The sequence below is a fragment of the Pan paniscus genome, chromosome 20 (genome assembly GCF_029289425.2).
Source record: "Pan paniscus chromosome 20, NHGRI_mPanPan1-v2.0_pri, whole genome shotgun sequence".
Taxonomy (NCBI): domain Eukaryota; kingdom Metazoa; phylum Chordata; class Mammalia; order Primates; family Hominidae; genus Pan; species Pan paniscus.
In genome coordinates, this window is record NC_073269.2 from 61,475,256 (window position 1) to 61,501,480 (window position 26,225).

Below are 26,225 nucleotides of genomic sequence, written 5' to 3' on the forward strand. Positions count from 1 at the left end.
ACTGCACTCCAGCCTGGGCGACAGAGCAAGACACTCTCTCGGAAAAAAAAAAAAAAAAAAGAGAGAGAGAGAGAAGGGAGCATCACTTGAATGAGCCCCTAGAGAGACCCTGTCTCTACAAAAATTAAAGGATTAGCTGAGCGTGGTGGCATGCGTCTGTGGTCCCAGCTACTCAGGAGGCTGAGGCTGGAGGATCGCTTGAACCCAGGAGGTCGAGGCTGCAGTGATCCATCCTTGCACCACTGCACTCCAGCCTGGGCAACAGAGGAAGACCCTGTCTCAAAACACAATACAGGCCAGGCACGGTGGCTCATGCCTGTAATCCCAGCACTTTGGGAGGCTGAGGTGGGCGGATCATCTGAGGTCAGGAGTTCGAGACCAGCCTGACCAACATGGTGAAACCCCGTATCTACTAAAAAAAAAAAAAAAAAAAAAAAAATTAGCCGGGCATGGTAGTGCATGCCTGTAATCCCAAGTATTTGGGAGGTGAGGCAGGAAAATCGCTTGAACCTGGGCGGCGGAGGTTGCAGTGAGCCAAGATCGCACCATTCCACTCCAGCCTGGGCAACAAGAGGGAACTCTGTCTAAAAAAAAATTAGCCAGGGGTGGTAGTGCATGCCTGTAATCCCAGCTACTTGGGAGGCTGAGGCAGGAGAATCGTTTGAACCTGGGAAGCGGAGGCTGCAGTGAGCCGAGATCACTCCACTGCACTCTAGCCTGGGCGAGAGAGCGATACTCTTTCTCTCTCTCTCTCTCTCTCTCACACACACACACACACACACACACACACACACACCAAAACACCAAAAACAGCACACCAAAACAGCACCTACTCTGTGCCATGCATTGTTTTAAGTGCCCACGATCTATAGCTGTACAGTGGAGCGCATGTCTGACAGTGATCCTATAAAATTATAATACCGAATTTTTACGGTACCTTTTCTATGTGTAGACACACAAGCGCCTACATTGTGTTACCGGACAGTAACATGCTGCACAGCTGTGTGGCCCAGGAGCCGCCGGCCACCTTACAGCCCAGGTGCCAGCAGCCCTGCCACGTAGGTGTGAGTGATGTTGCTCTAGGATGTTGGCAGGATGACGACATCGCCTGAGCACGCACTGCCAAGATGGTATCAGTGTCGTTAAGGGAAGAATGGCTGTGGCGAAACAAACAAACAAGCAAACAAAGACCGCCTGTTCTGAGTGTGGAGCTTATTATTCTCGGCGTAATTATGATGAATTGTTAGTTACGTTTGCCTCTAGGATTGAGGTAGGGGGGGTGATCCCAATTAGGGGGTGCCCCAGGGGAGCGCCCCAGGAGTCAGGGCTTGTCTCAAAAGTCCCCACTCCTCCCTCAGCCTCCCCTCCCTCCATCCGACCCCGTTCATATCGCGGGAAGGTCCCACAGAGTGCGTGTGGATACTCCCAAAACGCAACGGTGTAAACGGGGAGGGAGGGAGAGATACGGTGGTCTGGGAGGGAGAGAGACTGAGGAGCCCTTTGTAGCCAGGCAGAGCTGTCAATAAAGTTTCGTCGCCTTGGTAACCGCAGGCCTCGCGGGTCGGGAGGGGAGAAGGATGGCGGTGCGCGCGCATTCACCGCCTCCCTCCCGCCGGGTCTGGCTTTCTCCCTCCCGCCGGGTCTGGCTTTCTCCCTCCTGTGGCTGAAGCTTTCCTCGGAGAAATAGAATAGGGAGGCCGCGACTCTATGGTGATGGACGGAGGCCTTACCCAATGGAAAGAGGAGCTGTCCCAAGGCCAGGCAATCATATACGACTACTGGAGCTGGCAGAGCCCGCCCTCTTTCCACTTGGACCTGAATAACCCGACCCAAACCGAGTTTCGCCCGGAGAGACTGCGCTTTCGGCCAATGAGTGCGTCGATTTCGAGCCCCAGTGTGAGCGAAGGCGGGACAAGTCTCCATGGCAGCGACTAAAGGACAGCGATGTGAACCACTGACAACAGTTCGCGGCGTTTGACGGCGGCGGGGGCGTGGCGGGGTTTTATCTGTGTATTGACGAGAGCCGGGCGCGGAGGGAAAGAGTGGGGCTTGGCCAATGGGAGCGCCGAGAGCTTCGTAGCAACGGAGGAGTGGCGGTGGCTGTGGCCAATAGAAAGCCTCAGTGGCCTTGGCGGGGCTGGCCCGGAGAGCAGATGGGAGGTGCGGCGACGGTGTTTGACGAGAGCCGAAGGAGGCTGTGGGAGGTGTTGGCGGCGGCGGCGCGGGCGCCTGAGGAGGAGGAGGAGGAGGAGAAGCGGGTGAGGGGCGGCGCGGGGCCCGATCTCTGAGCCCCTTCACGGCCCCAGCCCCGCGCCGCCTTGGCTCCCCAGTCGCCCCCTGCCCCGACTGCCCCCTGCCCCGACTGCCCCCCACCCCGCCCGGCCCCTCCTCGTGTCCAGGCGCCCACGTCTCCCGGCCCCTCGCCGGGCCTCGGGCTCCGCGGCACTGCAGCCTCCTTCCTGTGCTTCCTCACCCGGGCCCTGACCCCCTTCTTATGTCCACGGCCCTCCCTGCATCCTCAGGGCCTCTCCCTGACCTCTTGTCACTCTCCAGGCCTCTCCCTGCACCCCCAGGCCTCCTCCTGCACCCCCCAGGGCCTTTCCCTGACCTCACCCTCCAGGCCTCTCCCTGCACCCCCAGGTCTCTCCCTGCACCCTCAGGGCCTCTCCCTGACCCCTCTCTCACCCCCGGGACCTCCCTGCACTCCCAGGGCCAATCCCCGACCTCCTCTCACCCTCCAGGCCTCCTTCTGGACCCTCTAGGTCTTTCTGTGCCCTAGAACCTCTCCCTGACCCCTCTGTCCCTCTCCTGGCACTCCCTGGACCCTGAGGTCGGCCTCTGACCCTCCAGGTCCCTTGCCCTGGGCTCTCACCGCCTACCCAGGCGCCTCCCTGGGTCCCCAGGCCCTTCCCTAGGGTCTCCCTTTCCTGGATCCCCCAGGACCCCACCAAGCCCCGTCTGGATCCCTGGGCCCCTGTCCGCCCTCTCAGGCCTTTCACTCACTGGACACCCAGGATCTTCTCCGCCATCCCTGGACCGCCCCCCGACCCAGGTCTCCCGTCTGGCTCCTCCCTGAGTCCCTAGGCCTTTCCCCGCTCTCTGTCCTCCCTGGCACCCCCATCCCTTCCTCACACCCCTCTGAGCGCCCCCAGGCCCGGCTGAAGCCTTCTCCCTCCCACAGCCCCCTGCCGTGCCCACCGCTGTGCGTTTCTCTCCTTGCCCCCAGCCCCCTCTCCAGCTTCCCCGCTGTCCCTGGCGCCCTCCTGCAGCGCCCTCTCTTTCTCTCCCGCAGCCTCGCAGTCTGTCCCCGACCCCTGCACAGCTGCACAGCCGTCTCTGCAGCTCCCGCTCCTTGCCCTGCCCCATCTCCTCCTCTCCCGGGCGCAGATGAGCCTCGAGCGCCCTGGTGCGGGGACGAGGCTGGCCCTCCGTCCGGGTTAGGGGTTTGGGTGGTTTTCTTCATCTCTCCGTTCCCTCCTGGCTCCGCTTTAAAAAAATGTTTTTGTAAATATTGACCTGTGCTGCCTCCCCATAGTCTTACTTTGCTCCCCTCCCCACCCCCCGCTTTTGTCCTCTGAGCCCCCCTCCCCTGGAATCCTTGGAGAGGGAGCAGGTGCTGGGATCCCTCCCCTGCCCTCCCTCCCGTCACCCGCCTCCAGGCTGCCTGGGGCTTCACCCGGAGCCTCCAGACCACTCCCGAAGGCTGCCGGGGAGGCAGGGGGCGGAGACCGAGGCTGGGTCGAGGTCGGGGTGGAGGGCGGGACCTCGGGCTGGCGGGAAGCTTTGACTTTTCCTCCTTGAGGGCTAGAGGTGAAGCGGCTCCCCACGGTGCTAAGCCTTTAGGGTGATCCCGGCTGCCAATCAGTCAGCCTTCTCTGGGCCCACAGAGATGTGTGTGTGTAGGGGGTCTCTGTGCACATGGGCAGGGGCATCTGCGTGTGTCTGAGTGTGCATGGGTGTGCATGTGGGGGTTGTGTGTTTAGGGGGGGTCTGTGTCTGCGCTGCGGAGCAAGAGCAAGAGCTAAGGCGATGGCTGACATGGTTCTGGGCTTTCCCTACTCTCAGAAGTACTTGTTGCATTCCATCTTCGCCAGCGGCCTGGTGAAGTCAGCACTGCTTTTCTCCCCATTTTGCAGATGAGATCGTGGGGCTCACCAGCGTCCCCCATGGCTTCTGAGTAGCGTGGGAGTGGAGTCAGCACCAAGCCAGGCTCCCCGCGCCTGCCTTGGCCTCACCTGCTCCTGCTCTCTGCCAGAGGCAGCATGGTCCGCAGGGCACCATGGGGCCCGACAGAGTGACAGCACGAGAACTGTGCGAGAACGACGACCTGGCCACCAGCCTCGTCCTGGACCCCTACCTCGGTTTCCGCACCCATAAGATGAACGTCAGGTGAGGTGGCCTGGGGGCGAGGGTGGGCCTGAGGGGTCAGGACCCCTCCCCTTGCACCGCTGCCGCCCCTCGGCCCTCTCCTCAGCCTGGTCCTCCCCTCAGCTCCAAGTGGGGGTTGGGGCCGGGGCCCGGGAAGGCCCTGGGACCCAGGCATGCCCTCTCCCCCAGCCCTGTGCCCCCCCTGCGGCGACAGCAGCACCTGCGCTCAGCGCTGGAAACTTTCCTGAGGCAGCGGGACCTGGAGGCTGCGTACCGGGCCCTGACGCTGGGAGGCTGGACGGCCCGCTACTTCCAGAGCCGGGGCCCGCGGCAGGAGGCTGCCCTCAAGACCCACGTGAGGGCACCCTCCCCTCCCCCGCCCTCACCGCGTGTCCTCCCCGCTCACCGGGCCTGGTCCCGCCTGGCAGACGCTCTAGAGTCCCTCAGCGCAGCCCCTGGGGCCCCCTGACTTCCTAGCCCTTGGGACCATCTGAGGCAAGGCTCAGAGAATCCTAGGAGAGGAGAGTTGGGGGGGCCCTCTGAGATGTAGTCCAACCTCTTCATTTGATGGATGAGGAAACTGAGGCCCCGAGAGGGAACATGAGGCCCCCAAGACCACACAGTGAGTCAGTGGCATGGCAGGCCTAGAGTCCTGGAGAGAGAGGGCCAAAGATGCCCCTGTCCCGCCTCCTCACCCCCACCCTCACCCTCACCAGGTCTATCGCTACCTCCGTGCCTTCCTGCCGGAAAGTGGCTTTACCATCCTGCCCTGCACGCGCTACTCCATGGAGACCAACGGGGCCAAGATCGTGTCCACTCGTGCTTGGTAAGAGGGCAGGACTCCCTGCGGGTATCCTTAGAGGAGACAGAGCTCAGAGGGGACAAGAGAGACCCTCTGTTCATGGACTGGCCAACCAGGGAAAAGCGAGGGGCCTGGTCCTCCGGGCATCCTAGGAAGGTGGTGGGGCTAATCCCGGAAGACCTTTGTGGCTACCGTGGTGCCGCTGGAGCAGGAGACCCCGGATGTGACCCCAGGGTTCCTGGGGCTTCCAGGAAAGAACTAGGCTTCTGCTCAGGGCTGTGCTGTCCTTACCTCCTTGTGACCTGAGCCCCCACCACATGTTAAACACCCCTGAGTGCAGTGAGGAGCCCCTGCCCCTGCCCCTGTCCCTGTCCCTGTCCCTGCCCCTGCCCCTGCCCCTGCGGGGTTCACAGTCTGGTGAGGAGGTGGGGGGCAGACAAGTCAACATGCAGTTACTGGTCCCAGCTGGTACATGCTGCAGGGGAGCTGTGAGGAATGAGCAAGTGCTCCCAGGGCGAGGCTCACACTGACAGGGGAAGCACCCGCCTGAGGGTCTGGTGGGGCGAGTAGGGGGTAGTCCAGGCAGGAGGGAACTGGGGGCAGGAGGTGCTATGAGAGCGAGGGGAGAGAATGGGGGCTGTATCTGCTGTGTGCGTGCTGTCCTGAAGGCTTTCAGTAGAAGGGTCCTGTGGGGCTGTGGGCTGGAGCAGGGAAGCCCACCCAGGCGGGAGGGGAAGAGGGAGATCTGGAAGATGGATCGCCAATAGCCAGCACCAGCGCCCAGGAGTCCCTCCTTCCTGGGTGCCTCTGTGCCGGAGGTCCGAGTCCCCTGAACACCTGCAGGAGGCCAGGCATCGCCCACAGCCCCGCCCCCTGGCCTCTTGGCAGGAAAAAGAATGAGAAGCTGGAGCTGCTGGTGGGCTGCATTGCAGAGCTGCGGGAGGCAGATGAGGGGCTGCTGAGGGCCGGTGAGAATGACTTCAGCATCATGTACTCAACCCGCAAGCGGAGTGCTCAGCTGTGGCTGGGCCCAGCCGCCTTCATCAACCATGGTGAGGGTCAGGCAGGTGGATGGGCAGGACGGGATAGAGCCAGGCAGGGCTGGAGGGGTGTAGTGGGAGGGTTCTGCGACTGAGCTGCCGAGCTCATCTACCTCTCTTCTCTCTCCTGCCCCAACTGGCTCCAGACTGCAAACCCAACTGCAAGGTAAGGCCTTGGGACTCGGGAGGAGAGGGCACGCAGGAAGAAAGGGTGCCTGTGGCCTGGGGAAAGGGTTTTTGGTCAGTAAAGAGCCAAACACTGGCCGGGCGCGGTGGCTCATGCCTGTAATCCCAGCACTTTGGGAGGCCGAGGTGGGCAGATCACGAGGTCAGGAGATGGAGACCACGGTGAAACCCCATCTCTACTAAAAACACAAAAAATTAGTCGGGCGCGGTGGCGGGTGCCTGTAGTCTCAGCTACTCGGGAGGCTGAGGCAAGAGAATGGTGTGAACCTGGGAAGCGGAGCTTGCAGTGAGCCGAGATCATGCCACTGCTCTCCAGCCTGGGCCACAGAGCGAGACTCCATCTCAAAAAAAAAAAAAAAAAGAGCCAAATGCTGCCCCATGTCTCCATGGCTTCCCACGGGTCCTGGAAGGAGCAGAGTGGGTATTTGCTCACAAGGCTACCAGAAAGGAGGAAGGGGTTCCAGTTTGGCCAGCGTTGCCCGGCTGTTTGTGCAGTTGCACTGGAACCCTGGTTGCCAGCTGCTGGCCATCTTTCTTCTCTGAAAACCGAGCTGGGAGCTGTGCCAATTTGGGCAGGGAGTGTGGCAGGGAGGCAGGGCCCTGTGCTGGGAGCCCCCGGCCTTGCAGGGAACAACGCAGGCAGCTGTGGTGGCAGGAGCAGGGAGGCCAGAGAGCCCCAGGGGCCAGGACTCAGGACACTGTCCAGACATGCCCAGGAGAGGCCGCTGGTTGTCCTGTAGCCCGGAAGCAGAAGGAATCAGGAGGGTTGGCTCCAGGGCGGCATTGAGGGTGCACCCTCTGGAGCACAGACCTCGATGGGGCACCCCGGGAGGCATGACAAAGGGATCCAGATTTTTGGCTCCAGAGTCAGAACTGAGTTGGGTTCCTGGCGATGCCACCCCTGGCCTTTGGTTTTTCATCTCAGATGGGGTTGGTGAGGATCTCTGGAACTCTGCAGGCTGGTCAAGTGTGCCGGAGGGTTTTGGACAGCGAATGCGTGGCCCTGGTCTGACACCACACACAGACACTGGGGGGGATGGAAACAAAAGGCGGCATTCGGAGAGGCTCTGCAGGATGAGTGTGCTCCAGCCACCTTGAGCACACGAGAGGGCGGCCAGCTCTCCAGCGATCTAGAACCATCTGGCTTCACAGAAGCCATGCTGGGCATCGACGGAGGAGTAGAATTTCCCTAGGTGTTAAAGGAAATCAGGGGCAAAGGGGGGCGTCTAGCAGGACACGGCACACCAGAGGGCTGGGGGTGCCCAGCAATGGCTTTGATCGGGCAGCAAGGCCTTGGGGTCCGGGCCAGGGAGCCATGGAAGCTCCCCCCAGGGTGTATAATGGGAAGCTTGGTTTTTAGGTCACCCTGGAGGCCCATGTGCAGGAGGCTTGGCAGGAAGGGGAGAGGCTGTAGGCAGGGTGGCCACAAAGAGGTAATGAGGGGCTGACTCTAGTAGGGGTCTCAGGGAGGCGAGGAGGATGAGGATACGGGAGGTGGCACACTCAGAAGGCAGTGGCCGGTTGGTCTGGGGGCCGTCAGGCAGGCAGGTGGCGAGGGCTACTCCCAGGCAAATGTCAGGCTTGAGTGGATGGGTAGATGGACAGATGGGTGGACAGTGGTCATGCCCCCTCCTAGACGGGGAACAGGGAGGAAGGCGCAGCTGTGTGGGGCTTAGGAGGAGCCTGTGGGGCAGCTCCTGGGTGAATGATCCCAAAGGCAGGGCCAGAGCACACAGGGATTGGGCTGTGGAGTGAGGCAGGCCTCAGAGAAGCGGGGGCGGCCCGCAGCAGGCAGAGCTCGGACCTCAGCTGCCAAGGCACAGTCTGGCGGGGGGCAGGCAGCTCAGGAGGGGATGGGCTTGGGTGTGGCAGAGGAGGTGGGGCTTGGCACTGGGCCACAGAGGCTGGAGGGAGTGGTCACCACTGCTGGCACTACACGCTGCCAGAAGGTCAGGTTAGATCATCGTCCTGCAGGGAGGGGTGGAAACCAGCCAGTGGGTGGATTGTCCAGGGGCTACAGGCAAAGGACAGGCCCTCGGCAAGGCAGCCGCCTCGGAATGCCACTTTTAGGGGCTCAGCTGTTGCCCCATTCCAGGAGAGGACGCTCCGGGCCAGGGTGCCCGGCCAGGTGTGGGGAATGGGTGAGCCCTCCCCTGTGCCCTGGGCCAGGGCGCTGAGTGGGCTTGGCCCTCAGTTTGTGCCTGCAGATGGGAACGCAGCCTGCGTGAAGGTGCTCCGGGACATTGAGCCTGGGGACGAGGTGACATGCTTCTACGGCGAGGGCTTCTTCGGCGAGAAGAATGAGCACTGTGAATGCCACACCTGTGAGAGGTGGGACCGGGCGAGAGGCGGCTGGGTTCGGGGCGTCTGGGCTTCTTGAGCCCAGAAACGCACCCTCGGGACCCATCCCTGAGTGTGTCCAACCCCAGCCTCTCATCTCCCTTCCACCCGGCCTCATCTCCCCTTCACCCGGTCTCCCAGGAAAGGTGAAGGAGCTTTCCGAACCAGGCCTAGGGAGCCCACGTTGCCACCACGGCCCCTGGACAAGTACCAGCTGCGTGAGACCAAGCGGCGGCTGCAGCAAGGCCTGGACAGTGGCAGCCGACAGGGCCTGCTGGGCCCTCGGGCCTGCGTGCACCCATCCCCGCTGCGCCGGGACCCATTCTGCGGTGAGCCCTCCTCCCTGCCATCCCGGCAGCCCCTCCCCTGTCTGCTCCTGGTCATCTGTCTCCTTTCTTCTGAGCTCTCTGCCTAGCCTGGAACCCTCCCTCCCACCCTCAGTCGCTGGCAGGCCTCGCTGTTGAGCAGTTCTGCCGCATCATTCCTCTGGGGAGTGCAGGGCAGGGCTGCCTCCTTGTCCAGAGGAGGACCGGCCCAGCTTGCACTGACTTCACCTCTCCTTTGTTCCTCCTCTCCCTGCCACCTGGGCCTTCACAGCCGCCTGCCAGCCCCTGCGCCTGCCAGCCTGCAGCGCCCGCCCAGACACCTCACCCCTCTGGCTCCAGTGGCTGCCTCAGCCCCAGCCCCGAGTGCGGCCCCGGAAGCGCCGACGCCCCCGGCCCCGGAGGGCCCCAGTGCTCTCCACCCACCACGCTGCCCGCGTCTCCCTGCACCGATGGGGAGGCTGTGGCCCCCACTGCCGCCTGCAAGGAGAGGCCCTGGTGGCCCTGGGCCAGCCCCCCCACGCCCGCTGGGCCCCTCAGCAGGACTGGCACTGGGCCCGGCGCTATGGGCTGCCTTACGTGGTGCGTGTGGACCTTCGTCGCCTGGCCCCAGCCCCACCAGCCACCCCAGCCCCTGCTGGGACCCCAGGCCCCATCCTGATCCCGAAGCAGGCCCTCGCCTTTGCCCCCTTCTCCCCACCCAAGCGCCTACGGCTGGTGGTCAGCCACGGCTCCATCGACCTGGATGTCGGCGGTGGAGAGCTGTGACAGGCCGGACGGGGAGGCCCAGCAGGGAGAGAGGGTCTCTCTCCTAGCTGCTACCCAGGACCTCCAGAAGGAGCCCTTGGACCTCTGGAAGGGAGCTGACCCTTGACTCCAGCATAGCTCTGACCCTGGAATGGGGTTGGTTTGGACACCCCCAGGGATCTGAGCCCTGACCCTTTGTGACTGCTGACCCCTGAGCCACCCCCACTCCCACAGGGAGCCCCGGCCATTTGCTGCCCTCCCCACCCCTGCCCCAGCCTCAGGACTGCAGGAGCCATCCGCCCCCCTCAGCCCCTTCCTCCCCAGGGAGCAAAGCCATAAGGGGCAGGGGCCACCCCACGGCATCTCCCCAGAAGTACAGGCCTCAGGAGGAGGTGGAACTGATGTAGGGGGTGGCACTCCCCAGAGACTGCCCTCACGAGGGGACTGGGTTCGCTCTCAGCTCTGCAGCTGTCTGCGGTGGGGGGAAGGTTGGGGGGTGTCTGGAGGCATGTTCCCCTCACCACCCCCCGTGGGTCTCAGGGAGGCCGGGTGTGACCTCATCTTTCTCATGGTGCTATCCTGGTGCTATTGGGGTGGGGAGCTCCCTCCCCTCCCCCACACCAGAAAGGGGTATGTTGGGGGATTGGAAGCACTTGAACTTTTTATTTTATTAAAACCTTGTTATAAGCAGCACCCTTGGCGGTTTTTGGTTTTGGCTTATGTTTTGAAGGGATGTGAGGAGGGTGAGACCCTCAGCTGTGCTGGTGAGAGGGGGAGGAGGCAACCCAGGCCTTCGGCCCTGAGAGCTGTCGGGAGAGGGATTTGGGAGCGTGATGGACTAGGGGACTGAGGCTGGAGCCCCGTCCCCACTCAGGCTGTGCTTGTAAAAATGCCTTGAGACCCATACTCTCCTAGGAGTGGGTCCTCCCATTTTCCAGGCGAGGTCAACATCGTTTAGCAAGCAGAGTGACTTGCCAAGGCCACGTGGGGACTTGAGGGCCCTTCTCCCTTCTCGCGCTTCTCAATGAGATGCCCCTCCCACGTCTCACTCCAAACGGAGAGAGACTGCTGGGGGCCTGGCTGAGTGAGGGTGTGAGGGCTGCCCAGGACACCAGAGCCGGGCCTGGGGGAGGCGGCGCTGACAGGACCTTCCTCAGCTGTGGCATCTCGGGCTTTGCCGTGTGTGAGACCAGGAAGATGAATCTTGTTTCTTCAGGTCTGCTCCAGGATCTGGATTTTGCCAGGGCGTCTTAGCTCTGCCTGCTGCCTCGTTTTGCAAAAGGAAAAACAGCGGCTGACTGTGAGCAATCCCTGATCCCAGGTACCTCCAGCTTCTCCCAGACACTTTTCTCACTGGGCCACCTAGCCCGTCTCACTTGGGCAGCTACAGGTCACCTGCTGGCTCCAGGCCCCCCATGTGCGCCTCCGCATCTGCCAGCCTTGAACAAGCTTACTGTGGAGGTGGACGAGGCCAGGCTGCAGGTATCAGGAAGCTCTCCTTGGCCCTGGTGGAGAGGGAGCAACGGGAGCAGTGGCCACAGCGAGACCCATGTGAGCACCTCAGCGGTGGCCCTGGGAGGCGGGGACAAGGGGGCAGTTGAGAACGGGTCAAACCTTGTTTACTTTAAAACTCATTAGATACGTTGGATAATATGGCCTGTTCTATTTCTTTTGCAAGGAGAAAATTACTCTTATAATGCAAATCCTGCTAAGCCCTGTTTGTTTTCTTTCTCATGTTAAAAATAAGGACGGAGAGAGCTCCAGGCCATCAAACGGCAGAGAGATGGCTCCACTGCTAGTCCCCAAGGATTTGTCTCTGAGTGAACTGAAGCCATGCTGTTCGTTTCTTTCCTTTTTTTTTTTTTTTTTTCTTTTTTGAGACAGGGTCTCGCTCTGTGGCCCAGGCTGGAGTGCAGTGGCGCCATCTCGGCTCACTGCAACCTCCACCTCCTGGATTGAAGCAATTCTCCTGCCTCAGCCTCCCGAGTAGCTGGGACCATAGGCACACGCCACCCCGTCAAACTAATTTTAAAATCTTTTTGTAGCAATTGTGTCTCACTGTGTTGCTAAGGCTAGTCTCGAACTCCTGAGCTCAAGCGATCCTCCTGCCTCCGCCTCCCAAAGTGCTAGGATGACAGGTGTGAGCCACCGCGCCCAGCCTTTTGTTTCTGAAATTCAGGTGCTGTTGCCACAGCTCTTAGACAAAGAGGGCAGCGGAGCAGGGAGTCTCAGCTGAGGACTCATGGGTGGACATTGGAATTTCCAGGAACCTTCTGAAATCTTTTAAATGTTGAGAGTATATATTTACATGCACATTTTTTATAGGGGGTTCAGAGCGTTCATCACATTCTCACAAGTTTCTGTATCCGCCTCTCCTCCGCCCCCACCCCACCCCCAACAAAAAGGGCTAAAAACTAGTGGCGAGCCGGGTGCAGTGGCTCATGCCTGTAATCCCAGCACTTTGGGAGGCTGAGGTGGGCAGATTGCCTGAGGTCAGGAGTTTGAGACTAGCCTGACCAACACGGAGAAACCCCGTCTCTACTAAAAATACAAAATCAGCTGGGTGTGGCGGCGCATGCCTGTAATCCCAGCTACTCGGGAGGCTGAGGCAGGAGAATCACTTGAACCCGGGAGGCAGAGGTTGCAGTGAGCTGAGATCGCATCATTGTACTCCAGCCTGGGTGACAGGAGCGAAACTCTGTCTCAAAAAAAATAAAAATAAAAATGGTGAGGGCGTTAGAAACTGGCGATCAGGGTTTCCTGGCCTCCGCACTGCTGCCATGCTGAGCTGGTGTTTCTAGGCAGGGCCTGTCCCATGCATTGCAGGATGTTGAGTGGCTTCCCTGGTCTCCACCCACTCGATGCCAGGAGCATGCCTCTGCCCCAACCAAAAATGTCTCCAGACCTTGCCTGATGTCCCCATGGGGGCCAAAGTCAGCTTCTGGCTTGAGCTGGGCAGCACTGGGTGGTGGGGGAGGGGAGACGCCAGGCCCATAGTGACCATTCCCTGTCCTTGTCGCAGCATGGAGGGTCAGGACAGCCTTAGGGACGTGGGCGCTCTCAGTCATCTTGCCCATACAGACAGGAGCTGGCTGGGGAGGGCAGGTGTGTCTGCTTGGCGTCCCTCAGCTGCAGGGGACCCTGGCTTCCACGAAGTTGGAGGCGTTCATGCTGGCACTTCCCAGCTGGCAGGACCTGGGGGACATCCTGGTGGAGCAGGGGCCTGGGGTCATGAGTTCACCAAGGTAGCTCAAGGACAGGAAGAAACGGTGGTGGCAGAGGGTCCTCTGGTCGAAGCCTGGGCCTGAGAACCCCATCATACACGTGGAGACCAGAGCAAGGGAAACAAGGAACTCGAAGGCTGGTGGCTGTAGGTGAAGGTGGAAAGAAGTTTAGTGAAACAGGAAATACAACCAGCGCTGACCTGGGTGTGTGGCACTAGAACTGCTCTCAGCCTTTGGCAGGCAGGCAGGGCCCTGGCCAAGGACTCCCCACCCTGACCCCGTGTCTCCCTGTGGGGGCACTCTGGCCCTTTATGCTGCAAGCTAGTAACCAGATGCCTCCAAGAGCTCCAGGACTGGTTTATGGGGTCATCCCTGGGCTGTCTGTCCGGTCAATCAGTCTCACTGTCCAGCACAATATGGGGCACCAGAACTGGGCCGACATGCTGATTCGAGTGACTCAGATTGTCTCTATGGCTAGAGACCCCACACACTGTGAAGAGCAGGGCCAGACACTGTTCTAACTGCTTTGTATGTTTTCACATCACCATACTCCCCACAACCCTAGGAAGTGAGGTGTCATTATTATGTCATTGTTACCATATTTCAGATGAAAAGGCCACAGCGCGGAGGGGCTAGGGAACTTGTCCCAGGCCACATGGTTAGTAGCTTCAGGGCCTAGACTGAACTCATTCTCAGAACCATTCGGGCTCTGCCACCTTCAGGATGGGAAAGGGGGAAACCCAGAGAGAGGAGGCGAAGGTGCGGTCCCTAGGAGCCGGGGGACAGTGAGCAGGGGAGGCGGCGCAGGTGGCCTTCAGGATCCGTGGTCTGGAGGCCGGGAGGACGGAGCAGGTTCTGAGGGAAGAACCGCAGAGGGAGGGGAAAGTGGATGATGGAAGGATTGAAGAGATGGGGCTGGAGGAAGAGAAAGAAGAGGAAAAGGAGTAGAGAAAGAAGGCGGGAGGAGGAGGTTGAGCGAACAAGGATGCAGGTGTTCTGGGTGGGGGCGGGAATAAGTAGAGTGGCCTTGGTTTTCTCTGACCTGGGAGGTTGCTGAGACTGTGAGGCTGGCATTAGGGGTCTCAGGAGGCGGCTACTGGACACCAGGGAAAGCCAGCCGGAGCACCTGGAGGAGGTGTTCGGAGTTTGCACAGGTGATGGTCCACCAGGCTGGAGGCCAGGCCGGGCAGGTCTGCCCCTGCCCCTGGCTCAGGCATCAGTGGGGCAGTGGCGGCTGCAGAGGGTGTCGGGAGTGTGAGAATGTGCTGAGATGAGGTCTGGAGGCAGTGAAGATAGGATGATGGGAGGAGGAGGAAGGAGGAAGCCTGGCCAACAGGGCAAAAATGGGTTCTAGACACGGCTCTGGGGAGGTCAGGAGGCTGCTGTAGCTGCACAGGTGTGGCACCCTGTGCTTGGGATGTTACCTGGGTGACCTCACCAACTTAGCTCCATTCTGTGACTCAGAGAGGGGTCCTGCCCCCGTGGTTCTGCCAGCGCCTCTGTGCATTCGTCAAGGCTCTGGGGACGTTGCATGAACAGGAAGCCCTCCTGTAGCTGAGTCCACACCCTGTGCCCTCACCCCATTCTTGGGTTGTGGTCAGAGACGGAGCCAGGAGGCCAAGATCTCAGAGGTGGCGTCATCCTGGGGGATGGCTCATCTAGGGTGTGTCCTGGGCAGCATGGAGGGCAGGTGATGGACAGGTCATCATGGGGCAGGGAGCAGGATGGAGTCAGCCCCCTGAGCTCACCCAGCCCCACCTCCTCTGATAATGGGGCCCTGAGCCATCTTGGTTTGCCTTGGGGAACCTCGGGCTCACACAGGTCAAGAAGCTTGTCTAGGGTCACCCTGCAAGTTGTCATGATTAGTTGTAGTCACCTTTGAACCCTGGGGTTGAACAGGGCCTCATAGGACCGCTTCAGTCAGAGGATGGGGCTTCCCCCTCCTAGGAGCCCCTCTGGGAGGCTGATAGCTCAGGGAGTACCCGTTAGGAAAACCAGCACCCCAGGCTGACTGGTCTCACAGCTCCCTCAGCAGGACCAGGCTGGAACCCTAGGGCTTTGTCAAGCGGCACTCCTTGGCCTGGGGAGACGCAAGACTTCAAAGGGCGTCTGGAACCAGAATGCGGTTCCGTGTTACTGCCGGGATGGGGAAGGAGTAAAGAATGATTCCGAGGGAGCTCTGAGCGTCCTCTGGGTGCTGGCAGTCTGGCGGGGGTCACAGGAGAAATTGCGGCGATGTGTGTGGTGGGAGAGACTGACAGCGGCCTCTGCGGGGTGGGGGTGCGGGGTGAACCTGATGCATTGGAGAACTGAGCAGGCTGCTACGCCTGGCTGTGGGTGCGGGTGCCGAAAGGGTGGACACCAGGGGATTCTGTTGGGAATAAGCTGGCTCACATGATGGGGATCTCGATGTTCTGGGAGGGGAAATGAGCCAGGTGGGAGTGGGGTCATGATGGAGAGTGGTGGAGAGCCCAGAGAGTGGGGGAGGAAGGGATGGAGTCAGCGCTGGGTGGTAAAAAGAAGACCCGTCAGGACCCGAGATGGGATGGATCAGGGGTGGGATGGGGAAGGAGCCTGGGGAGATGGTCCAGGCAGGAGGGGAGTAGGGAAAGGACTGAGGTGAGAGGTAGGTGTGGTGATTGGAGGCAGGAGCACCTTGGAGCCATCTGGGTGGGACAGTGTTGAGAACTGGGGACCCTGGGCTGGCTCGTAGCTGTCAACGCGAAGCATCTACCTGCTGGAATGGAGAGGGAAAAGGGGGACGGGAGGCATTCGGCTTCCTGTCTTAGGGCCTTGACTGCCTGCTGCTACCTGATGGAGCAGCAGTCCCCCACCTGCCCCTTATCGGAAAAAGCAGCGTTAGCCCGGACACAGGCACACGGAGGATCCCCACCACCACCACGACGCATCGCTGGCTGGGCATTAAGAAGAAACATCAGTAACAGCATACCATTATTCGTGGCTCAGACACTGGGAGGTAGGGGTGGATAACCGAGACCCGGGGCTCCGCGAGACAAAAAGATGCAAGGTCACTGCATCTTCAGAGGAAGCCGCGCTGGGGCAGTCAGATTTTGCCGGCGAAAATCCCGTTCTTGATCTGCTCGTTCCAGCTCTCCACCTGGGAAGCAGAAAGGCAGGGAGCGGGACGCCGGCTCAGCCTCGGCCGAGCCCTGCGCACGCCTGGCCCGGCGCCCCCTCTGCCGACTCACCCAGCTGATGGGGCACAGCGAGTGGTACACGCGGAAATAGTACTCGCAGGGCTGCGTGCTCTTCCCGCGGCGGGTCCTGGTCTTGAGGCAGCGGTGGTAGTCTGTGGCGGGCGGGGGTCACGCGGCAAGCCACGCCCATTCCAGGACAGGACCCGCCCCTCCACTGCTCGGTCCCTCCCAGTTCTTCGCTGCTTCGTCCCGCCTCCCTCTCCCCTGGAGGCCTCCGTCCCGCCCCTCCCAGCCAGGCCCCGACCCCTACCTCCCTCACACTGCTCCTCCTACCCAGACCCTGCCCCTACCTACCTCGCCCCGCACCTTCACGACTCGGCCCCGCACCTTCCAGATCAGGCCTCGCCCCTACCAACCTCGCCCCGCCCCTCCAGGCTCAGCCCCGCCTTTTCTCGACCAGGCCCCGCCCCCACCAACCCAGACCCGCCCTGCCTCCCACCCTAACGGTCTCCGCGGGACTTAGGGTGGGAGTGCCCCTCCCTGCCTTCCCTTGTCACACCCTGCTCCTCCCATAACCTGGCTGAGCAGGTCTCACTCAGGAAGTTCTGGTAGCAGTTACGGATCTGGTTCTGGCTGGGGAAGCGCGGGTCGAAGGGCGGCGTCGACCATTTCCCCTTGGGGGGCTCCTGGGCTTCCACATCCAACATCCACGAAGGAGGCAACTCCTGCGAGACGGGACGGGACGGGGACTCCGTGGGGCCGAGGGGGCGCCCTCGCTCCGACCCGTCTCCCCATCCTGACCCCCGCCCCTGAACCCCACCCGTCGTGCCCTCACCAGCCTGACGTTGGCGGCCACTGGATCTGCTGTGGGATGGTCCCGGGGTGCCTCTCGCTTCTGAGTTCGCGGGGTGCGGTCCCACCCGGGTCAGGAGAAACGTACCCCGCGGCCGGATTGGCTAGAACGCCCGAGCCCCAGCCAATGGGAGCCGTCGTGCACCGCGGGGCTGGTAGGGGCGCCCCCACCCCACCCCTTGCTCCCCCGACGCCCCCTCGGGGGCCTGCGCGTGCACACAGGCACCGAGGTGCGACTCGCTGAGTCTCAGGCTCAAGCTTTAATCTCTGCGAAGTTGGGCGGCTCCACGGGCTCGCCCCCGCCCCCCCGCCCCCCAATATATAAAGGCATATCCATAGTTCTGGTATCTACCAGAGGGGGCAAATCCCCCCAAGCGGCTTTCAACATTCCGCTTCCTACAGTCGGTGCGCACAGAACCCTCGGGGCCTGTGGGGTTAAGAGGAAAGAGCAGCGGTGGGGTCCGGGCTCCTGGGAACCCCCCCGCCCCCCTCGTCCTCCCCCCTCCGTTACCCGCCCCCCCCACCCTCCTCCCTCGCCCCCCTCCCCCCGCCCCCAGGTCTAAGGCAGATCTCCAGGGTCTTAAAGCGTACCTGGCAGCGCTGGGCTCCTCTGGACAGTTTCCAACTGAGGTTAAGCCCCCGCATCCGGCCACTCGGAGTGCTGGGAGTGCTGCAGGCTGCAGGGAGAAAGCAAGCCAGAGAGAGCTTTGGGGGACAGGGTAGGGAGAGAGGGGTACCCAGGGCTTTAAGAGCTGCAGATGCCTGGCTTAGGAGAGCGTCCCCCAGGGCGGGTCTTGCTGTGTGTTTGGCTCACTGTTGTATCTGCCTGGGGCAGAGTCTGGCAGTAGTAAATGCACAATAAATCCGAGGCGGAATCAATGAGTCTTGGCTCTAGGGGCAGACAAGTAACTGGAATCTGGGCAGGTGGTTTCACCTCTAGATCCCTGCTAAGCTTCTCTCCCTCCTGCCTGGTTAATATCAGGCCTGACTCAGGATTGTTCACACTGACAGCCAAATGTACGAATTAAGAATCCCGGCCAGGTGCGGTGGCTCATGCCTGTAATCCTAGCATTTTGTGGGGCAGAGGCGGGAGGATTGCTTGAGTCCAGGAGTCTGAGACTAGCCTGGACAACATGGTGAAACCCCATCTCTACAAAAAATACCAAAATTAGCCAGGCGTGTTGGTGCGTGCCTGTGATTCCAGCTACTGAGGAGGCTGAGGCAGGAGAATCACCTGAGCCTGGGTAGCTTGAGGCTGCAGTGAGCTGTGATGGCATCACTGCACTTCAGTCTGGGCAACATGTGAGACCTCTTTTCTACAAAAAAAATCAAAAACTTGGCTGGGCTTTTGGAGGCTGAGGCAGGAGGATCACTTGAGCCCAGGAAGATAAAGGCTGCCATGAGCCACGATCACACCACTGCACTCTAGCCTGGCAATAGAGCTCACCCCTGTAATCCCAGCACTTTGGGAGGCCGGATGGATCACCTGAGGTCAGGAGTTTGAGACTAGCCTGGCCAACATGGCGAAACCCCATCTCTGAAAAAAAAAAAAAAGAAAAGAAACAGGGTGTCACTCTATTGCCCAGGCTGCAGTGCAGTGGCATGATGGTGGGTCACTGCAGCCTCGACTTCCCAGCTCAACCAGTCCTCACACCTCAGCCTCCAGAGTAGCTGGGACCACAGGCACATGGCACCATGCCTAGTTAACTTTTTTTTTTTTTTTTTTGAGACGGAGTCTCGCTCTGTTGCCCAGGCTGGAGTGCAGTGGCACGATCTCAGCTCACTGCAACCCGTCGCCATGCCCGGCTAATTTTTGTATATTTACTAGAGATGGGGTTTCACCATCTTGGCCAGGCTGGTCTTGAAATCCTGACCTCGTGATCCACCCTCTTCGGCCTCCCAAAGTGCTGGGATTACAGGCGTGAGCCACCAACTTTTTTTGTTTTCATATTTTGTAGAGATGAGGTCTCACTCTTTTGTCCAAACGTGTTACCATTTTTTAATGTACCCCTTAAAGTGGCATTTGGCACATTCACAATGTCATGCAACCACCTCTACCTAGTTCCAGGGCATTTGTATCACCCACAAAGAAACCTCCAACCTGGCTGGGCACGGTGGCTCACGTCTGTAATCCCAACACTTTTGGGAGGCCGAGATGGGCAGATCACCTGAGATCAGGAGTTCGAGACCAGCCTGGTCAACACGGTGAAACTCCATCTCCACTAAAAATACAAAAATCAGCCGGGCGTGGTGGTGCGTGCCTATAATCCCAGCTACTCGGCTCCTCAAGAGGCTGACAGGAGAATTGCTTGAACCCAGGAGGCAGAGGTTGCAGTGAGCTGAGATCGCACCACTGCACTCTAGCCTGGGCGACAGAGTAAGACTCTGTCAGAAAAGAGAAGAGGAGGGGAGGGGAGGGGACCTCCAACCCGTGAGTAGTCACTCCCGCTTCCTCCACACTAGACCCCTGGCCTACAACGATTCACTTTCTGTCTCTACGGGTCAGCCTGTTATGGACATTTCATGGAAATGGGGTCTTTGTGGCCTTTTCTGTCCTCCAGGTGCCCACTCTTGCCCCCCTACGTCCTCCATGCCCCAGCCAGAGGCAGCCTCTTCACACATAAATCAGTCTCCATCATTCTTCTGCTCCAAACCCTCCAGCTCGCTCAGAGTCAAAGCCAAAGTCCCTAAAATTGTCTGCAAAGTCCTCCATGATGGGCGCCCCCCTGCTGCACCTCTGACATCATTTCCCACCCCGGGATCCCCGTGGTCCAGCACATTACAAACACTCCTGCCTCAGGGACTGCAGTGGCTGTTCCTTCCGCTGGGATGCTTTCCCCCCAGATGTCCTCATGGCTTCCTCCGTCCTCTCCTCCAGGTCTTCACACAAACAACCCCAGCTCAGTGAGGGCTCCCTAGAGCACCTGGGCTGTGGTGGGGGCTGTCCTGTGCACTGTGGGTTGCTGAGCAGCATCCCTGGTCTCTACCTGCTAGAAGCCAGGAGCACATCCCACCACCACCAGCCCCATGGTCGGACACTGTATCCCCACTGCCTAGAACAATGCCTGGCACAGAGTCGGCACTCACTATATATCAGAGTGAAAGGGGGCCAGGCGTGGTGGCTCACGCCTGTAATCCCAGCACTTTGGGAGGCCGAGGCGGGTGGATCACTTGAGGTCAGGAGTTCAAGACCAGCCTGGCCAACATGGTGAAACCCCATCTCTACTAAAAATACAAAAATTAGCTGGGCGTGGTGGCGCACGCCTGTAATCCCAGCTACTCAGGATGCTGAGGCAGGAGAATTGCTTGAACCCAGGAGGCGGAGGTTGCGGTGAGCCAAGATCATACCACCGCACTCCAGCCTGGGTGACAGAGTGAGACCCTGTCAAAAAAAAAAAAGTGAAAGGAAGGAGTGATCATCTCTGTCTCATAAACAGCAGAGCTCACAGTAAATGCTAGCTGCTAACCCCTGCTACCTGGGCAGAAGGTTCAAGACGCCCGATTCCTCCTGTATCTCCTCTGCCTTGGTGGCCGTGTTCCTCACAGTTTCAAGTTCTAAGAGCATGGGCAAAAGAATTTCTGAAGACGACCCCACAGTGGCCAGGGGGTGCTGGGCTGGCATCCTCACGGGCTCCTGCGACACCCTCTTGGGCTGCTGGGACGCCCTGGCTGTGGCCTCCATCTTTGAGATGGGGGTCTCCGAGAGGGGCGATGGCCGTAAGTCCTCCCACGGTGAGGCGGTCAGGGGGATAGGCGCCTGGGAGATTCCTTCCCTCTTCAGACTGGCAGAGGTGGGCTTGGAGCGAAAGGGCACCTTGGGTGGCCCCTCGGGGTCCCAGGGTGGCTCCTTCATCTCGCCCCATGGCCGCTCCTTCATCTCGCCCCATGGCCGCTTGCCCTCCTTCACCCAGGTGTGCGACTCTGGCTGCTCTCTGACCACCACTGGCTTCCCCTCCAGTGAGGACAGCTGGCCGGGGCGGGAGGGCACGGAAGCCATCATGGACGTGGCCGACGCCTGCGGAGTCGCCAAGAGCCAGGAGGGAAGTGAGACCACAGCGGGTTTCGAGCGCTGCTCTTTGGAGTTGGCCGTGATCATGAGCTTGGCGAGGGTGAGCGCTTCCACAGAGAAGGGCCTGCTGTGCTCCTGGGAGGGGCCCTCGACGGCCAGCTCCTTCGCCTTGACCCATCTCTTCCGCTGCTCCAACTCCTTGGATCTCACGCCAGGCAGGTCCTGGGACCTCTCTTCAAGCTTCACCCAGTGGGCCCGGTCCTCCAACTTCCCCTGGCCCCTGAAGGCCTCCGGGGTCACCTCCTCGGTTTGGCTAATCAGGATGTCCTTGGACTCCTTCTGGGTCACGGTGAAGGGCGACTCCGGGGACTTGGCCTGAGTCGTCATCTCTACCACGTCTGTCTCCTGGGTGCGCACCGTCACCGCCGGCTCCGGTTTCCCTCCAGACTGGCTTCTCTCCAGCACGGCTCTTCCAGGAATTCCTGTTGGCAACACGTCAAAATCGCCAGGGAGCTTCCCCCGTGAGGCAGGCGGGCCCAGCGCCATCTGGTATTGGGTAGGTGAGGTTGGCAGAGCCTTCTGGGATGGGGCAGGGAGGAGCAGAGATTTCTTCTTTGGAGCAGTGGGGGACACAGCCTTCTGGGGAATGGTAGGTACAGATGGGGCCTTCTGAGATGGGGGTGGGGTCTTCTGGGGTGGGGCAGGTAGGGCTGAGGCCTTTCGGGGAGAAGCTGACGCAGCTGAGGCCTTCCAGGTTGGAGCAGGTATGGCTGGGGCCTTCTGGGATGGAGCAGGTACAGCTGGGGCCTTCCGGGGAGGAGCTGACGCAGCTGGGGCCTTCTGGGGAGGAGCCAATCCAGGTGGGGGTTTCCACGATGAAGCAGGTACAGCTGGGAGCTTCTGGGACTGGTCAACGAGGAATGGTGCCTTACAAGATGTGACAGGGCCAGATGGGGCCTTCTGGCAGGGTGGTGGCCCCGGCCCCTGGTGGGAGCCCATAGGCCCGGCCTTTTCCCTGCCCCTGGGGATGGAAGAGTAGGGTGTGGAGAGGCAGGCAGCCGGGGGATAGGGAGCCAGGCCGGAGGCAGCCGACGACAAAGTGCTGCCCTCAGAGTCCATGAGGTCTTCCGTGTCCTGATGCCACAGGCACGGGTCCAGGGAGCTGCAGGAGCCCAGAAAGAAGCCATCAGGGCGGTCAGCTGAGACACAGTGTGAAGGGCTCTCAACCACATGTCCCTGGCCTGTGGCCTCATCACATGCAGATGTGCAGGCCTGTAGGTGGACAGAGGGGAGAGGATACATGGTCAGGATGCATGGAGACCCCAGACCCGGGAGGGCAGACCCCTGCTCCCTCCTCCCTCAGACTCAGGAGTCCAGGCCCCAGCTCCTCCTCCCTCAGACTCAGGAGTCCAGGCCCCCAGTCCCTCCTCCCTCAGACCCAGGAGTCCAGGCCCCCAGCCCCTCCTCCCTCAGACTCAGGAGTCCAGGCCCCAGCTCCTCCTCCCTCAGACTCAGGAGTCCAGGCCCCAGTCTCTCCTCCCTCAGACTCAGGAGTCCAGGCCCCCAGCCTCTCCTCCCTCAGATCTAGGAGCCCAGGCCCCCCACCCCTCCTCCCTCAGACCCAGGAGTCCAGGCCCCCCACCCCTCCTCCCTCAGACCCAGGAGTCCAGGTCCCAGCCTCTCCTCCCTCAGACCCAGGAGTCCAGGCATCCAGCCCCTCCTCCCTCAGCTCTGGGGCCTGGGCCCTGCCCCGGGTATAAGGCTGGCCTTTGGAGAGGACTGTGTCTGGTTGGCAGTGCTGGAAATGATGCTGAAGATGGTCCAGGTGGTGATGCTGGTCTTCTCTGGATGGGGGAGCCGTCTGAGCCCTTTGGGGCAGGAACCAGAGCCACACAGGGTGGCAGGGGGTGGGGTGGGTTGGTCTTACCAGGCAAGCGGATTTGGGTGTGAGTTCTGTCGGGGCGGGGGTCTGAGTGGGACCTGCAGGAGCAATACCGTGGGACTTTGGTGGTACCTGGGCTGGGGTCTCCCACCTTCTCCCACCCACCCACCGGCAACAAGACCCCACGCCCACTTCTTTTCTGCAGGTTTCTTCCTGACGTCGGCATGCTCCAGCTGCGACCAGATGAGGGGCACAGAGTCGCCCACGGCCTGAGACTTGAAACTGCGCTTGAGCGCCTGGAGTGGGTGAGGAAGGGATGGTTAGACGGGGCAGCCCTTCGGGCCCACACCGCCCCGCCGGCTCACCTTGGCCTTCCTCTGTCTCTGAGCGGCCACCGTCTTACGGGGAAAGTTGTGCTCAGCAACCCTGACTGGGAAGAGAGGAGACATCCTGGGTCAGGGACCCCAGGGGAGGGCACGAGGACCTACCCCAGGAGCTTGTGGAGGGCCCCACCAAGGAAGGGGGAAGAGCCAAAGGGTGCAGCTCTGTCCCTGCGAGGGGGAGAACCCAGAGGTCCTGATGAACAGCAGGGCCTGCTCACCTGCATGTCTGCTGATTGGCTGGTCCTGCAGAGATAGAGGGAGGCAGGAGGGGCCCGGGCTTCCACATCTCCATAACCTACCCAGCCAGAGGCCTAGGCCCCCTCCTGCTCCCAGGACCTGATGATCCAGCTCCTCCTGCCTCAGACCCAGGAATCCAGGCCCCCAGCCCCTCCTCCCTCAGACCCAGGAATCCAGGCCCCCAGTCCCTCCTCCCTCAGACCCAGGAGTCCAGGGCCCCAGCCTCTCCTCCCTTGACTCAGGGGTCCAGGCCTCAGTTCCTCCTCCCTCAGACCCAGGAGTCCCCCAGCCCCTCCTCCCTCAGACCCAGGAGTTCAGACTGCCAGCCCTCCACCCTCAGACCCAGGAGTCCAGGGCCCCTAGCTCCTTCTCCCTCAGACCCCGGAGTCCAGACCCCACAGCCCCTCCTCCCTCAGACCCAGGAGTCCCCCAGCCCCTCCTCCCTCAGACCCAGGAGTCCAGACCCCCCCAGCCCCTCTTCCCTCAGACCCAGGAGTCCAAGGCCCCAGGCCCTCCCCCCTGACTCAGGGGTCCAGGCCTCCAGCCCCTCATCCCTTGACTCAGGAGTCCAGACCCCCAGGCCTTCCTCCCTCAGACCCAGGAGTCCACGCCTCCAGCCCCTCCTCCCCTGACTCAGGAGTCCAGGACCCCAGGCCCTTCTTCCCTCGACTCAGGGGTCCAGGCCCCCAGCTCCTCCTCCCTCAGACCCAGGAGTCCAGGCCCCCAGCATCTCCTCCCTCGACTCAGGGATCCAGGCCCCCAGCCCCTCCTCCCTCTACTGAGGGGTCCAGGCCCCCGGCCTAGACTTTGGGCTCTTGGTCCCAGTCCCCTCTGGATCTGGCCGGAGGGTTCCTGGGGCCTGCCATGCCCTGGTCTGTGGAGCTGGGATCCCACCTGCAGGTGCCAGGTGGAGGCAGGCGCTTCGGCCAGCGGCATATCCAGGGGGGCCGTGCGCGTGGCCCTGGGGGTGCAGGTGGGAGCCGGCTCCTGAAGCAGGTTGATGAGGCGGACCCAGCAGTGGAACAGGAAGCCCACCTCGTTGTCGGGGGCGTCCAGGGCCAGGTAGTACTGGCGGCCCGAGACCAGGCGCAGCTTCAGGCGCCAGGCAGAGAGGTCATGGACGCAGAGGTGGACGAGATCCAGGGGGATCATCCTGGGAGAGGGAGAGGGGAGCGTCTAGAGCAGGAGGGGTGGAGGGGGCGGCCGAGGGGTTGGGGGATGCGGCACCTGGTCAGCACGAGGCCCGAGCAGTTCCTGTCCTCGGCGGGCTGGCCGATCAGCAAGATGTCAGGCAACACCAGGCCTGGCAGGGAGGCGGCCACGCCCATGGCCAGCCGGTTGGTTCTGTGATTCACGAACACCGGGCCCCCTTGATGGGTCACCTGGGGCAGCCAGGGAGAGGGGGCTGGGACCACTCCTTCCTCCAGCAGCCACAGCCTGAGCCTCCCTCCTGATCGTCCCCCACACAGGGACTGCTAAATCCCATTCCCTCTCAAGATCCCCCAGCACGGGGGGCCTTGCTTCCCCTCTGTCCCTCTCAGCCCCGGGGCACTGGGAACTGGAGACCTGAACAAAGTTACTCTCGAACATGGGCAGCGGACGGAGGGGCAGGTACTCGCCCTTCTGGAGGGTCTTTTGCAGCTCCCCCAGAACGGGGACCCACTTCGGGGTGCCCTGGAGCGGCTCAAGGCACCTCCTGTTTCTAAGCCAGATCATGGTGGCTGTGGTGGTTGGGTACTGGTTTAGGGACCCAGAACCCAGGCGTGCAGGCCTCCCAGCCCCGGCCCACCAGCCTTGACCCCTGGGGCTTCACGGGTGCCTGGAGCTCAGCGTTACAGAGCGTGGAGATGCCCCAGGCTGGGAGACTCGGGCCTCCGCCATGGCCCTGCCAGGGTGGACAGCAGGGGTCTGGGGGAGGAGCCTCTGGTGGAGGGGCTTTGTGACCTCATCGGACACACAGGGGCCTCTTCCAGGAACTCTCCGGGGACTGTGGGCTCCCTTCTCCTCCAGGGATACAGCCTGGAGTTTTTTGTTTGTTTGTTTGTTTTTTGTTTTTTGAGATGGAATTTCACTCTTGTTGCCCAGGCAGTGAGCTTAGATTGCCACACTGCACTCCAGCCTAGGCAACAGAGCGAGACTCCATCTCAGAAACAAACAAACAGCCCTATGCAGTGTGGGGCTCCAGGCAAGGCTCAGACCCTGCCTCCACGGAGGCACGATCACCCAGACAGCTCTGTGGAGGCAGGGTCTGAGCCTCGCCTGGTGCCCCGCACTGCACAGGGCTGTTTGTGGCGTGATCTCGGCTCACCGCAACCCCCGTCTCCTGGGTTCGAGCGATTCTCCTGCCTCAGCCTTCCGAGTAGCTGGATTGTATTTTTAGTAGAGACAGGGTTTCTCCATGTTGGTCAGGCTGGCCTTGAACTCCTGACCTCAAGTGATCCACCCGCTTCGGCCTCCCAAAGTGCTGGGATTACAGGCGTGAGCCACCGCGCCCGGCCAGCCTGGAGTCTTGAGGGCTATGATGCGTGAATCAAAACTCCGGGCCCAGGATGGGCACCTCCAACCCCAGACTCAAACTAGTGACAACACGGGGCCCCTGGAAGTCTGTCTGGGTTATGGTAAAGGGAAAAGTAACTAAAGCATTTGAATTATCGTCCCTACTCTGACATTGACC

The 26,225-nt window shown here is 61.1% G+C and overlaps 3 protein-coding genes across 4 annotated transcripts; 1 reads left to right on the forward strand and 2 right to left on the reverse strand.

Moving 5' to 3' along the window:
- Nucleotides 1-1,539: 1,539 nt before the first annotated feature.
- KMT5C (lysine methyltransferase 5C) lies at nucleotides 1,540-10,499 on the forward strand. The gene is made up of 9 exons (XM_034945096.3): nucleotides 1,540-2,258; nucleotides 4,137-4,389; nucleotides 4,558-4,723; nucleotides 5,085-5,194; nucleotides 6,059-6,222; nucleotides 6,357-6,376; nucleotides 8,591-8,727; nucleotides 8,878-9,065; nucleotides 9,334-10,499. The coding sequence occupies exons 2-9, from the start codon at nucleotides 4,280-4,282 to the stop codon at nucleotides 9,825-9,827; spliced, it is 1,389 nt and encodes a 462-aa protein (XP_034800987.1). The 5' UTR covers nucleotides 1,540-2,258; nucleotides 4,137-4,279; the 3' UTR covers nucleotides 9,828-10,499.
- Nucleotides 10,500-11,913: 1,414 nt separating this feature from the next.
- Nucleotides 11,914-17,184, reverse strand: LOC100983343 (cytochrome c oxidase subunit 6B2). Of its 2 annotated transcripts, XM_055104210.2 has the most exons (6): nucleotides 17,024-17,184; nucleotides 16,784-16,913; nucleotides 16,240-16,340; nucleotides 15,981-16,148; nucleotides 15,686-15,767; nucleotides 11,914-13,174 (listed from the first exon to the last, which is right to left on the reverse strand). In XM_055104210.2, exons 2-4 carry the CDS (start codon nucleotides 16,893-16,895, stop codon nucleotides 16,095-16,097), a joined length of 267 nt encoding a protein of 88 aa, XP_054960185.1. In that variant the 5' UTR covers nucleotides 16,896-16,913; nucleotides 17,024-17,184; the 3' UTR covers nucleotides 11,914-13,174; nucleotides 15,686-15,767; nucleotides 15,981-16,094. The 2 variants fall into 2 exon arrangements, with proteins under 2 accessions (XP_054960185.1, XP_008957403.1); XM_008959155.4 differs by lacking the exon at nucleotides 15,686-15,767.
- An 88-nt stretch (nucleotides 17,185-17,272) lies between these two features.
- On the reverse strand, nucleotides 17,273-25,700 carry GARIN5B (golgi associated RAB2 interactor family member 5B). Its single transcript, XM_003807099.5, has 11 exons — nucleotides 25,118-25,700; nucleotides 24,779-24,933; nucleotides 24,446-24,704; nucleotides 23,533-23,557; nucleotides 23,297-23,361; nucleotides 23,124-23,227; nucleotides 22,977-23,029; nucleotides 22,817-22,893; nucleotides 20,517-22,321; nucleotides 17,632-17,717; nucleotides 17,273-17,467 (listed from the first exon to the last, which is right to left on the reverse strand). The coding sequence occupies exons 1-10, from the start codon at nucleotides 25,265-25,267 to the stop codon at nucleotides 17,672-17,674; spliced, it is 2,739 nt and encodes a 912-aa protein (XP_003807147.4). The 5' UTR covers nucleotides 25,268-25,700; the 3' UTR covers nucleotides 17,273-17,467; nucleotides 17,632-17,671.
- Nucleotides 25,701-26,225: the final 525 nt, after the last annotated feature.

Bases quoted from the DNA above. Each gene is read 5' to 3' on its own strand.
- KMT5C (XM_034945096.3), top strand. From the start codon at position 4,280: ATGGGGCCCGACAGAGTGACAGCACGAGAACTGTGCGAGAACGACGAC. The intron at 6,223-6,356 runs GTGAGGGTCAGG...AACTGGCTCCAG, and splicing joins AGCCGCCTTCATCAACCATG to ACTGCAAACCCAACTGCAAG. The intron at 8,728-8,877 runs GTGGGACCGGGC...CCGGTCTCCCAG, and splicing joins GAATGCCACACCTGTGAGAG to GAAAGGTGAAGGAGCTTTCC.
- LOC100983343 (XM_008959155.4), bottom strand. From the start codon at position 16,895: ATGTTGGATGTGGAAGCCCAGGAGCCCCCCAAGGGGAAATGGTCGACG. The intron at 16,341-16,783 runs GTGAGACCTGCT...CGCCCGCCACAG, and splicing joins CTGCTACCAGAACTTCCTGA to ACTACCACCGCTGCCTCAAG. The intron at 16,149-16,239 runs GTGAGTCGGCAG...TCTGCTTCCCAG, and splicing joins CGCTGTGCCCCATCAGCTGG to GTGGAGAGCTGGAACGAGCA.
- GARIN5B (XM_003807099.5), bottom strand. From the start codon at position 25,267: ATGATCTGGCTTAGAAACAGGAGGTGCCTTGAGCCGCTCCAGGGCACC. The intron at 24,705-24,778 runs GTGCCGCATCCC...TCCCTCTCCCAG, and splicing joins TCGGGCCTCGTGCTGACCAG to GATGATCCCCCTGGATCTCG. The intron at 17,718-20,516 runs GTAGCAGGGGTT...TTCTCCCTGCAG, and splicing joins GTCTTGAACCTTCTGCCCAG to CCTGCAGCACTCCCAGCACT.